The 13,303-nt window shown below is 38.5% G+C and overlaps 1 protein-coding gene, 1 long non-coding RNA gene and 1 pseudogene across 2 annotated transcripts; all 3 read right to left on the bottom strand.

Moving 5' to 3' along the window:
* Positions 1-37: 37 nt before the first annotated feature.
* LOC104591298 (uncharacterized) lies at positions 38-802 on the bottom strand. Its single transcript, XR_016077312.1, has 3 exons — positions 667-802; positions 302-416; positions 38-148 (listed from the first exon to the last, which is right to left on the bottom strand). It is a non-coding gene; the product is annotated as an uncharacterized LOC104591298 (long non-coding RNA).
* A 91-nt stretch (positions 803-893) lies between these two features.
* LOC148790597 (cytochrome P450 71A1 pseudogene) lies at positions 894-1,316 on the bottom strand (annotated as a pseudogene).
* Positions 1,317-1,817: 501 nt separating this feature from the next.
* LOC104587196 (protein argonaute MEL1-like) lies at positions 1,818-9,984 on the bottom strand. Its single transcript, XM_010244710.3, has 22 exons — positions 9,525-9,984; positions 8,081-8,286; positions 7,819-7,968; positions 7,582-7,724; positions 7,311-7,420; positions 7,003-7,106; positions 6,715-6,853; positions 6,484-6,600; positions 6,242-6,349; positions 6,074-6,145; positions 4,689-4,808; positions 4,446-4,617; positions 4,244-4,365; positions 3,948-4,085; positions 3,720-3,862; positions 3,575-3,637; positions 3,409-3,472; positions 2,704-2,839; positions 2,550-2,623; positions 2,372-2,466; positions 2,251-2,282; positions 1,818-2,159 (listed from the first exon to the last, which is right to left on the bottom strand). Exons 1-22 carry the CDS (start codon positions 9,924-9,926, stop codon positions 1,984-1,986), a joined length of 2,886 nt encoding a protein of 961 aa, XP_010243012.1. The 5' UTR covers positions 9,927-9,984; the 3' UTR covers positions 1,818-1,983.
* Between the last annotated feature and the right edge of the window lie 3,319 nt (positions 9,985-13,303).

The following is a 13,303-nucleotide window of genomic DNA, read 5'->3' as shown; positions in this document are numbered from 1 at the left end:
CAAAATAATTAAAAAAAACAATAAAAAAGAAAAACCTGTCCCAGTCAATGCGCCTTTCTCTCCAACCTTCTGCCATTTTGGGTTCTCCCACCTCTTGACCTTCAGCCGCTCTTTGAATTGCCCAAACATCGATGAAGATTGGTTTTAGCTGGGATATGGTAGCCATTAACATTGATAGCTCTAATGGACTCTCTTGGAATAAAAAAGGGAGCAGGAGGATGTAATCTTAGAGTCTCTTTGATAACAACTTTTAAATAAGCCATTTGAGGAATGTCATCTTCTTCAAACTTGGATTTCTTACCCACAACACGTCTAACTTCGTGGGCTTTTCTCATCACTTTGGGATTCTTGACGAGTTCGGTCATGCTCCATTCCACAGTAATGGCCGTCGTATCGCTTCCACCAATAAACATGTCCTGTGAATAAGTAGTGGGAACATGATATATAAGATATATATGAGCAAATTAGTTAAGAAATATATTATTTGGAGGGCAAAAGCCAAAATGAGTACAAAATTGCATTTGTAGGTCGACGCATGGATCAATTTCGATATGATATCCGAGAAAGCCAGCAATTGTAATGTCATTTAAAGGAGGCCTAAACTGGGAAGATCAAAAAGTGTTCTTAATTAATATTTGGTAGTTCAGAAACAGAAATGAATATTACCAAACTGATTGCTTTGATATTGTCTCGAGTGATGGGGATATCGAGCGTTGAATCCTTTTGAGCTTGGAGCAAAATATCCAGAAAGTCTTCTCCATCCCTCTGGTCCTTGCTTCTTTGGTCATCAATAGTACTAACATGACCTCTGATCACTTGATCCAGGAGCTTATCCAACTCTTGAGACGTCCTCTTTAACCTCCCATCCAATCCGGTAATTGTATCGATCCATCCTAAGGGAAGAAATCCTGAACACTAAACATTCCCAATAGTGACATTACCTCCATTGTCAAAGGCCCGATCCGTCTGCTATCATCATCTTCTTCTTCAAACTTGCGACTGAAAGCAGCTCTAGAAATCAAGTAATTGGATAGAATGGTAAGCAACTCGATTAGATTAATTGAGTTGCGCAACTGACATGCACGAGATATCTTCTCGATCAAAAGAGCAACCTCTTGTTCCCTTATAAATCTGAATGACTGCACTCTCTTGACGCTCAAGAGGCGGAGAACAGACATCTTCTTCATCTGTCTCCAGTACTCGCTGTAAGGTGCAAACCCCAAGTCATTGCAGCCATAGAGAAGCTTCTTTGCAGCAGTTGTAGAAGGCCTAGTTGCAAAGTTAGTATCTTGGGTCTTAGCGATTTCCATAGACATCTCTAAGGAGGAAACGACGAGCAGTAGAATGAACAGCCCATACTTTTGAGACGGGGCCCTGAGAGAGCGGTGGGGAAGCGTGCCAAGTTGGTGAAAATTTCCGAGGATTTTGGAGACGGTGGCAACTTAACCGAACATCCCCGGAGTCTGAACAGGAAGACAAAAGAGAAGAGAAGAAGAGGGAGTGAACAAGGCAACAGAATTCCTTGCTGCTCGGCCATCGGATGTTCCAAGCGGCAGGGGTTGGCAGGGTGCAGGTCAACTGCTCGGCCATTGGAATGGGTTGCAGCGGCTGAAAGTGAAGAGGTGAGAGAACCCAAAACGGCAGAAGGTTGGTGAGAAAGGCGCATTAACTGGGACAGGTCAACCCTCACTCGTTGTGCTTACCTAACGTGCCTAGTTGCCTACTACATCCGGACCCGTAATAGCTCACATTCGTCATGCCTGTAATAGTTCGTATTCTTTCATCGGCCACGTAAACAAGTTTTCCAGGGTCCCAGATATAAAAGCACATTATTTCATTAATCCTCCGTGAACAGCACAACTGGGCAAGTATTTCAGAAAAAGACAAAAAAAAAAAATAGAGCCAACTGAGCAACAAAGCTCACCCCCCGGCCCCGACATAAAGACAGTAACTCAAGGCACTCGAAAGAAAGCTGCTCTCAACTCAGCAGTAAAACATGACATCTTTGACGCTTTCTTTTATCTGAGGAATAGACCGAACTGTACCACTCCTCTCCCTCGTGCTTCTATCTCCACCAGAAGACCCACTGTCGGATAAGTCCCCTTCAATGTAATATCTGGCACGGAATGCCGCTAAATGTGCGTAGTACGCAGGAGGGACTGCAAACACCATGGGAAATACAATTATCAGATAACCACCCTACGTAAATAATGCTTCGACTGAACTCAAAGCAGCGAAGTTGAGACAAACCTATTGACACTGACCGAGTACACCTTGCATATCTAAATAAAACAGACGATAGAATCAGATCAGTTGATTTTGCTTCAAGAAACTCTAACTAATAAGAGAAATGTATGGAGGAGAGCATTACGTGTAGCATAAATTGTTGGTTAGTGTCTGCAGGGCATCAGCACTGAATTTGTTCTCATCCAACAAGACATGGTAATGAGTGGGCCGGCTAGTACCCTTCTCAAGTAATATACAACAAGTCAGAAGAAAGGAAGCAATCGACAAATTGAACAAACATGCAAAGTGTCATATGGGTCAACCTGTATTCCAGCATGGCTACAGAGGTAAAAATCAAACTCTGTAGGGTGGCAAATAGTAGTGTCCACAACAGTACCTAAAAACAAGGACATTTTGTAAGGATGGATGCAAAGATGAGAACGGATCAACATAATTTCATCAGACTAATTTTGATACCAGGGAGAATATTGCCACTTCTATCAGTAAGATCACGATTATTGTGATCTGCTGGAAATAACCGTGTATGGTGTCTTTTCTGCACTACGATAAATGTCATTCGAGGTAGATATTCCTCCTCCAATGATACACAAGCCTGAAAAAATAAAACCTCATAGTACAAAGAAATATGACTGGGGGCAAAAACCAAAGATATGAAAATTCTTGGCACTTCTAATTATGACTCAATGAAATCGTGTTGGGCATGATTTCCAACTGACTTTGGCTAGGCTACATCTTCTTCTTCAAACAATGTAGGTACTAGGTATCAATGTTTCAATTATAGCTCAAGTCCATACTCCTCTTCAAGGTCATATCTCCTACTGTCCTACATTATGATTGGGTAACTTCTAGTAGAGATGTAAGATTCCCTGCCTCGATGACGAAACAAAATCTTGTTCCAGTCATCCAATGTAGGAGGCACCAATTAATGGTGGCTCAGTAGGCAAGTTCTCTGGCTGGTTGTAGCGAGCCTGGATCTACCGAACCATTCATATATCTGCATTAGGACCGACTCACTTTGAGCTTCTTTTGGAATTCTTATAATTGTTATTGTTCCACAAGTAAAGCTCATCATGTGGTCAAAGTTTTCATTATTTCTTTGTATTTAATTTTACTTGTAGAAAAAAGAGATATTTTTTTACTCTACAACCACTGCCTTCTCACCTTTCTGATGGCATCTACCTCATGAAGCAAAACCTGGTTGAACTGTCCTTCACTAACGCCATCTCTAAGAATAATACAAAGAAAAATATTAGAAGCAAAACATCTAACCACTTGTAAAATAAATATCAAATATCATTTATTGGGAACTCATTAAGTGAATATATACCTATAGAAAAGGATCCTATCAGGCTTTAGCCCAGTTGATCTTTTAAAAGAAATCAGTAGTTCCCTGCCAAGAGACAACAAGGAGATGATAGAATATACAGGCACAAAAAATACACATGAAAATGCCATGCATAACATTTTCTTACCGAATCAATCCTCCATGAACTACACCCTTTTGAGGATCTTGAACAACTTTATATAAATCCTTGATCAACTCCTCCCTAGGACCCTGAGCAGAAACCAGCCCCCGGTACTTCGTTGCCTCTGGCCAGTCCATTGAAGCAACTACCTATGATTTTTATCATCTTCATCAAAGGACAAGTTTTCTGCAATAGGATTAGATACATAGAAAAAAAAGAAAAAAAAAAACGTACTGCTGCTATGGAAGGGCTTGAATCCTCTCCCGGAGGTGGATGTGTTACATCAGCACCGAAGATAATGGTAGGGCGATCAGTAAGAAGGGGAATTCTTCTTTCTACGGCATCAACTAAAACTGTATTCCGCCCCCCAGCCTAAAATCATAAAATAATAAAAATAATAACAATAATGCCAAGATACTGAGATAAACAGAATTCAGCTTTTGATTTTATCTAAAGGGCAATGGAATTCATCCAGGGCACAGACGTTCAGGTTTAAACTACAGAATCATCACCAAGATGAAACTCCAAACCTTCACATTGATCTTGAGAGCAACATTTTCTAGATACTGCTTGCTGAGCTTTCCAGCTTTCTGTGGCTGGCAGCACTGAGAAATCATTCCCAACTCTGTTTCACACACTCGTTTTATTTTTCCTGTGTGAAAATAGAAACACACAAGTTGAGGAAAAGAATTATTTCATGCAGCCAAAAATCCAGGCTTAAGTTACATTTACCATAATGACCACTAGCATCAGGTAAAATTATTATCAGCAACTGAAGTTGCTTTCCTGTCACTCCCCTGCTTGCTAGTGTCTTCCTGGATTGGATCTCAATTTCTGCAAGAGTCCTCTCGATTTGATCAGGTCGAACTGAAACCATATTTAGTAAAGGGTTTGGATTGAAAGCCTGTCAAGAAAGAGAAGGATCTTCATTAACTGTGTGTACAGTAACTGCAGAAGAGGAATTAAAAGATTTACCATTCCTTTACTAGTACACATGCCAGCCAGCTCCTGACAAAATTGAATTGCAATGTCTCTATTCAAACGTGAAAAATTCACACAAGCCCAGTAATTTACAGTTCCTCCCTTGAACATTTTCTGCACCAGTTTCACAGATAACAAAGAGTAAGCCTGATGCCAAAACACTAACCAATAGACAGAAAGAGAGTATCAGAATACCTTATGCAAAATCTGACAATACAAAATGCATAAAGATCTTAATCCTAGGCATTATTAGAACACATCCACCAAAACAATTCATGGTGGCAAAGGGTGTAATAGATGCAAAGCTAGCAACCATGTTAAAGAATAATACCGAAGAGTAGTCGACATAATGGGTTTTACAGTATGTGGTTCATCAAATAAGATAGGATAAAACTACTAATCGGCACAAACATGCAAATCCATTTGACCCAGGGGATACTGAAACAGGTGCCAAACATGCAAATCCATTTGACCCAGGATGCTAATGGGCTCAAAACATCATTGCAAGCGCCAAGAAACCCCAAGCATGGTCCTACCATGGGCAATTAAATTGTTTATCATTTTTAAAATGTCAAAAGAACCCATTCCCTTTGGCTTTGGTTTAAATCTTAATCCCCATGTTATCTCGCTTAATAACAACATGACATTAACCAACCACTTTATTCTCATTCCCTTCCATTTCTATCAGAACTCTTAATTCACTGATCTTTCTGTACAAACAAGTTACTCCAATTCACATATCAAAGTCAACTAACCCACAAAACGGTATTTAACCAAGCAATTACTCGTCACAAATTATCAACAACTAGAGTAGGCTATAATTTTATACTAAAAATTTTGACGGTGGCAAAAATGGAAAAAGAACCAAGGAGGCAGAGCCCCGTTTTTAACCCTTCGTTTCTCTCTTCTCAAAACACACACGCACACACAGACAAACTAATAAGCAGCATCCATGGGTATTACAGCAAGGCACCGCGGCCCCACCCTGTGAATTTTGTCACACAAATGGACATTCAATCACTTAGAAAAGCCCCTTTTTCATACAAGTTATGGCATTCAGGCCAGGCACTCTTGATGACCTAGGCAACACCTTGACAACTAATTTGCTGAGTTTTCCTGCACCAGGCTTCCAATTTCCTTAATGTTCATCCCTCATGTATCCCCAAAAAGCTGAGTCGATAAATATGCATTGCAAAAACTGCAAAGCCAGTCTATTATAAATTCAAATTATAAGATTCCTAGCAAAGTAAATACATCATAAAATTTAGACAGATTATGATAGAAAAAAGCATAAGTTGAATGGAAATCTATCATAAAGATCATAATTACTAGATAAAATACGGATGCAATGAGTAAAATGTTAAGAATTTTGTTTTCACCTTATTAATCATATTCCACTGGCCAACACGCGGTTGAACCTTGGTTTCTCGCCCTGTTTCATGATACTGGAGCTGAAATAGGCAAAGTACAAGGCATATCATCCAACCATAAATCGGAAGTAACAAATTACACCAATGGATAAAAGAGGAATTCAACCACATGACTACCATAGGTGGTGGTAGAACTCGGCCTTCAATTGTTGCAAGTGCATCTGTTACCCGAATTCCAAACTCCTTTGCGTATTCATCCTTGTTATAGTTATTTTCCTTCATCATCTGCATATAATGACAGATATAACGATTATGAATGGACATAGCACAAGTTGAGAAGAGTTTACAACTAGGACTAATTACAAATGAAGAAATGATGGCAACTATCAAGAAGAAAGATGAGTTAAAATTGCCTATACCTGTAGAATACTACTCTCCCTTTCACGGGGACGTTTACAGGTTGCTCTCAAGAGTGCAGTTACCTGCTTCTCATTCAACTTCTTGGAATATCGCTGCCCTGGAACAATTCTGCACACCTGAAATGAAAATTAACCTTTAAAATTATTGAAAGAAAATGCCAGTAAAATGCAAAACTAATTTTGGATGGACAAGAGAGATCAGAAATACAATATAGGTAGAAACAAGCAAACCTCCATGGGTAAATAAATAGGTTTTGTATCACTTCCAGACTGTAAGGCTGGCAAGGAGGCATACTTCAATTTAATTCCATGCTTTTCAAAGAAATACTGGACCACAGTCATGTTCTTCCCACTCTCGTCCAAGGGAAACCTAAGTGGACACAAGTGGTATGGTAAACATGGTCATCAAACAAAACAAGAACATAATAGACTGTTGTAAGTTATATAATCCATCACTCGTTCATGAAATTTTTAATACGATTACTCCAAATAAAAACTGGGAAAGAACAACAAGCTCACATCAACTGGCTTGTAGGCTGAGTTGTAATCCCAGTAACTTTGTAACGTTTACTGTATTGCATGTGCAACACCTCAACCTTAACATTTCTTAGGGCCTTTTTAATCTGACACAGAGAGAAGGGTAACACTGTTAGAGAAAACCAGGAGAAATTATAAGAAGTTTATGCACCACACAACTTGGACAGAGAAAGCATAAAAATGTATGAACACAGACGTATAAACAGTATTAAGAGGTAACGTAGAAAAACTAAATAAATAATGCAAATATTTAAAAAAAAAAGTACAGGGGCAAAAATAGTACAGAGCACCTTAATGCGATTGGTATCAGACATTGGTCTTGAGAGATCTTTAACATTTAGATATTTGCAGACAAAATCAACTACTTCAAGAGGCTCGTAGAAGGATGTTGCTGATACATCTTCAAACAATAAAAATGTATGACATATAGAATCATTATCAATACAAGATTTACAGAAATGAGAAAGCTCAAGTATGACAATTAAGCAATTAAAACTAATCGCCAAAAAATAGGATGTATTGGAACCAAACTTGAAATAGGGGACAAGAAAAAGTGAATACCGACGTTAAGGGATAAACCCATTTGAGCAGGACGAAGACTCTGATAAATGCCCCTCCAATATTCCAATCCCTCACCTATCTCGTGATTCTCACCCCTTTGGCCAAATTTTGGTGAGAAAAATGATCTTCCAACAATAGTATAGCTGTTGCCATAGAATGGAAAAGGATTAGTGAACAGAGATTTATACCTTTGTAGCACTATGATCTTGTCAACATCATTGAAGACTATTAAATTACTTTCTGGAGAGTGACTCTCTGAGAACCACATCAAGAACTTGTATGGTTTCCTGAGGACTGTCCATTTGTCTGCCACTCAAGAATTGTTGTAGGTGGTACATATCAGCTCTGGACGCTAACTTTATAGTCACCTTGAATTCCCTCTCCTTTCTACACTCCAAAAAAGCATGTAATTACAAGCATGTTTTTTCCGATGGGAGAACAAGAAACAAACAACCAAAGATGCATTGAGATTACTGAATTAGGAATACAGTTATCAAACCTTGGTCCAGTTTTTGCATCACCATCAACCAACTTGACGACGAACTGATTTGAGGTAAAGGGCAATGAGCCTGCTGTGTAAAGACTTTTCTTGCCATCATAAACTGGTTTCCGTCTACCCAAGTGAGTTTGGCCATACAAAGCAACAAGCTGAGTCATGACTTCTCTATTGACTACTCTGGAAGTAATCTCTGGAGTAATTGACACCTATGCCATTCAATCCAAGAAGAGCACATTCTTTAAAGTGCAACCTTTAAAGAAACAATCTAGAAAAGCAAAGATACAAAGACTAAAAGCTTAATGAAACCGTAGGTCATAACCACAAGTACCGGTAGATTGGTTATACCAAGTTTTGGTTCAGATTGGTTACTCAATGTTTCAACATACAAGTGTTTTTCACAGTCGTTAACCTTAATGCTTTATGTGCAACAGAAACTATAATATTTGGGCAAAGAGTAGGATTTGTAATTGAGAACGTATCAGCACCTCAGTTTAAGTGTACCAACTTCCTAATACCATGGAAAGTACTTTCCCCAAGCATCCTTGCGTTTTCAGAAGTCGTACGAAATATAATCAATTCATCTAAATTTTTTAAGCATTTGAATGCATGTTGAGATCTTCTAAACAGATTCATCATTATGATGGTAGTAGAGGTGAATCAATCCGAATATTGCTAAAGCTTAGCGGTGAGTCAATCTTTAAAAAAAAAAAAAAAAACTTAAAATGACTTTGTTCCGCCCTTAAAATCCACGAGACATTCCATTTCCGATGTGGGATTCCAACATGACCAAAAGAATTTTTCATTCCATGTGGTCTCCAAATACCTCAAACATGGGAAAGAAATTTATTGGTCGTAAGTTCTTATGATCTTAAAGACTAAAGAATAACCGTGATTACTTCTTAGAAACTGTTCAAAGCTTCAAAATCTAAAAAAAAAAAAAAATGAATTGTCAAAAAGAAATATGTCAAGGAAAAACACGCATTTAATGTAGGCAACAAAACGCAAGTAATAAAAAAATGAATATGGGAGAAAATATCGGCTAGATTCCCAATAAGCAATAGGGAAAACTGATAACCAATCAACTGGTGTTAATTAAAGACAATTATACCAACTTATCAATCAAAGTTCTTCCATTCAATACCCTTCCGGCATCATAAAAATTGTCAATAAATAATTAGACAACCCAAGAAAATCCAGAACTCGAGCACATTTGACGTGGAAGGAGTACGTTTATGATGTGCATCACAGAATGGCTAAAGAAAAAAGTAATAAGCAATTCAAAAATGAAAACATAATAGGCAATTCAAAAAGTGAGGAACAAAATCAAAGAAAAAATGGTCCAACAGATAGAACACATTATATACAAATTCCAACGCAATTACAGAATAAATATTTGAGAATGTCAAAAAAATTAAATAAATAGTAATTAAAAGAGGATACTCACGTCATAATGGTGAAGGTCCTTCTCTGAAAATGAAATTAAAAAATGATTAGCTCTTAGAGAGCACCTAGTTCCCACTCGACCGTAACCTGGCCTAGCGGGACAACTGACTGCCTTTGACGAGGCCGGAGTAACTTCAGACCCTGAAACCGACGGAGGTTCCACCTTAAGCTTCTGCTCTATTTCTTGAGACAAAGCAGAAACTGTAGACGAAGTCGATCCCACTTCATAAGTTGCAGCAGAACGAATAGATGGAGGAGGAGTTGGAGCGGAGACGCCTGCAGATCTTCCCCCTGGTCCCCGGCCACCGCGCCCGCCTCCAGCTCTACCTCGCTGAGATGACGCCACCGGCGCCGGTTGTTCGGATGGAGGATTATTGCGCCGGCCACCTCTACGACGCGACATAGTTGATCGAGAAGAAACGAAGAGTAGGAGAGACAGTGTGCTTTACTGCTTTCTAACGAAACTAAAAGCTTGATCGTAATATATATCTGTAGCGGGAAGTAATAAAAAGACTCCTTCACCCTTCAGCTTTTCTTTAAATACCGAAAAGACCATATAAAAGCGTACTCGCGTTTTCCCTTTTTTTTCTTTTTTAATTTTCCTTCTTTATTTTACTTCGTATAGCTCGTTTTTGCTACTAAAACTTTTACTAGTGAGAGACAATTGGATACGTCGACCCTATGATAACTGGAGCTGGGAACGGATGATGTGAGATGTAAAAGAACGGTGATGATTGACCTGAAAAGAATCAAAAACATTGGTTAAAATTAAAAACTTTGGTAGCCAAAGATCGCACTTGATCGTGTGGTATGTTGGTGTTGCCGTAAATAAAATGTAGGTTGAGGGTTAAATCTGTGATAAAACGCTAATGCTGTGTTTGGTTTAAAGGAAAATGCGAAGTACGTATTTCCGAGACGGAGCAAAATTAAAAGGAGGGAAAATGTAGGGAGTTTTTACCCAAAACCAAACGCAACCTAAAAGAATTGAGAGTTGAGAGTTGAGTCAATGGCTCAGCAATTATAGAGTCAATGAGGAAACAGAGTGTTACGGTCGAGACAACCAAAATCCTGACTGCGTCACACGAGGTTGAGGGATTCTATGTACACGTGGCTAGTTAGAGGACGAGTTTTCGAATGAACGGTGCATATGGCCATGTCCACGTCATTGGTGGGACACCAGCTGTTAACATGGTAATTGTGTAATAAAAAGGACAAGTTTCGTGACTTGTTACAAAGAGGGACAAATCATTCCTTTCTTCTTGGGTCGGGTAAAACGAGGATGCGGAAAGAAACGAAGCTCAGCCCGAAAGATGTGATGTGACCATCAAATAATCATTCCTTTCTTGGGTCTATTCCATTTACGGGCAGACCGGAACCGTCAATAGTCGACGGGTCTCGGAGTGAATGCCGCCATCCATCATCGTCATCAGCTGGGAACAGAGTCGATTCATCCGGGATTCCGGGTTTGATTTTCTTGGAAAATCGCGTGACTGAAAATCTACGGATTGATGAATCCTAACCGTGTATTGATGTCAAATTCACGGATAAGATGCGATTTATAAGAATAGATTATTAGTAAACTATAGGCCTATAAGGTCATAATTCAGAATTCTGCAGTGCAGTGTACTTAACCAATATACTTTTGCCGACTGCATTAATTGAGAGATGCAGTACGTCTAACGTCCACTACTTACATGAAAGATAAAACGGAGTTGTGGTAATATCCAAAGTCCAAACCCGCTTTATACTTTTTCTGTATCTTTACCCTTTCTCAAATAATTCACCTTTTTTAGTTTTTAAATAAGAAAGAAAAGCAATTCACATTTTTTGCCTTCTTCCCTTTTTTTAAAACACTTTTTTGACACTTATAGTTTTATTTTTACAGAAAATATATTTTGTAGTAATAAAAATAATAATTATTTTATATTTAATTAATTAATAGTAATTAAAAGTTTGAATAGGCCAAGGCCCAACAGTGAACTGTCAAGTTAATTATTGGGAAAAATAATAATGATTTAGTATGAAGTATTAAATATTTAATTAAATAAAAATATTAATTCGATTTTCGATTTAATTCCTTTGAAAATCTCAATAAAACTGAATAATCGATTAAAAAAAAAAAAAAAAGCGAACCAAACCGATACTCGAATAAACCGAGTTCACTGTTTACCCTTTATTATCTGCCTATCTGGCACGCATGCAAAGCTAAAATTGAAATTTTATGCATGTTGACAGAAATAGCCCCACATTGTACGAGAACTTCCATGGTTTGAAATCGTTTTCTTATCCTCGACGGAAAAAAGTCCCACGTGGAAAGTTAATGACAAAGGCAAAGAACGATCGATTCTTGGAGAGAGTGCATGGAAATACAGCCTCGTTAAGAAAAGGGGAATGTTCTCGGGGGGCGCTGGATTGAGATGATGAACTGTATATATTCCTCGTACAGAAGAAGCGAGAAAAAAGCTTGAAATCCGATTGGAGAGATAAAAAGGCAGAGACCAAAAAAGCTACGGGAGGGCACAGTCATTGATTGGTTAGAAGGGCAGATACCAAACCTTCGCAACGAAGATAACTCAGGCTGTCAGGGTGAAGGACATGGAATCTGTTCTTCAGAGTCAATATGTTTTTGAGGCGTTCACATTTCACACTTTACCCCTGGCCTGAACAGTAGATTCCCCTTAAATATAAGCCTCAAAAGTAGGGGTGTATTGGACTGGATTTGGTTCAATCCGATCCGGTCCAATGTGAGTCCATTTATAATGGATCAGGTCCAATTCAATTTAATGAATATTTTGGACCGATTCAATTCAATGTTTGGACCGTTTAATTTGTTTAAATTCATTTAAATTTAAATTTAGATTGATTTCAACCCAAACCCAACTCATTGACATCTGTATTCTTATCTTAGATCAATGGACCGGATATTGGCTTAATTCAACTGAACCTAATATAAATTTATTACAGAGGGACCAGTTCCAGTCCAATCTAATAAATATTTTAGATTGGATAAGTCCAATCTAATATGTCTTGTTGGTCCATCCAATCCGTCCAAATTGATTTTGGACTGGATGGGATCGGATCCAAAACCAGTTCATTGACACTCTTAGTCAAAAGTCCGTATAATGGATTTAGCCATTTAGGTTACAACTCAGCATTGATGCGCTCTACTTTTCCAAGTAAAAGCGTCTGTTGGGGGCCTACAGCTACATGAAGACCAAGGACTTTTAGGGATGGAGCGGCTTTGGAAAAGCCACCCGTTTAAAAGTTGGTTGAGCTGCTCTGCTTTCATTGATCAGTTTTGGAGAAGTTATTACAAGAAGTTTTAGTGGAAAGCCATGAAAGCCATGTTTTTTGGTTCTATAGGTTGTGTTTGGAATTCTTGTAAAACATTACCCTTGTAAATATATATTGATGACGCTTTACACCGGACCATGAGGAAGTGACTATTATACTTTGAAAAGTGTGATGAGAAAAGTGTAAAGTTTAACATTGATGAGGAAGTATTCGATGTAAGACTTAACGTTTGATAAGGTTTTACATCGATTCATGTCGTAAAGCTCTACTTCATCCAAACGCTGACAAATCTAAACTAAAGTGGAGTTTTATATCGATCTTCATTTACACTCCATTCAAACGTCGACAGAACCGAATTGGTATGAACTTTTGCATCATTCTTGATTTGTATCGCTTCCAAACGCAGCCATAGGGTTTTCACTAATTATAGCTTATAGATAAGGGTGACCATGGCTGGACCGGCTCGAGTCTGAAGTAGGCCCAGGC

Source organism: Nelumbo nucifera, chromosome 6 (assembly GCF_055504915.1).
Source record: "Nelumbo nucifera cultivar China Antique chromosome 6, China Antique-T2T, whole genome shotgun sequence".
Classification (NCBI taxonomy): domain Eukaryota; kingdom Viridiplantae; phylum Streptophyta; class Magnoliopsida; order Proteales; family Nelumbonaceae; genus Nelumbo; species Nelumbo nucifera.
The sequence above is the reverse complement of the archived record's forward strand: the minus strand, read 5'-3'. Positions and strand labels throughout refer to the sequence as shown.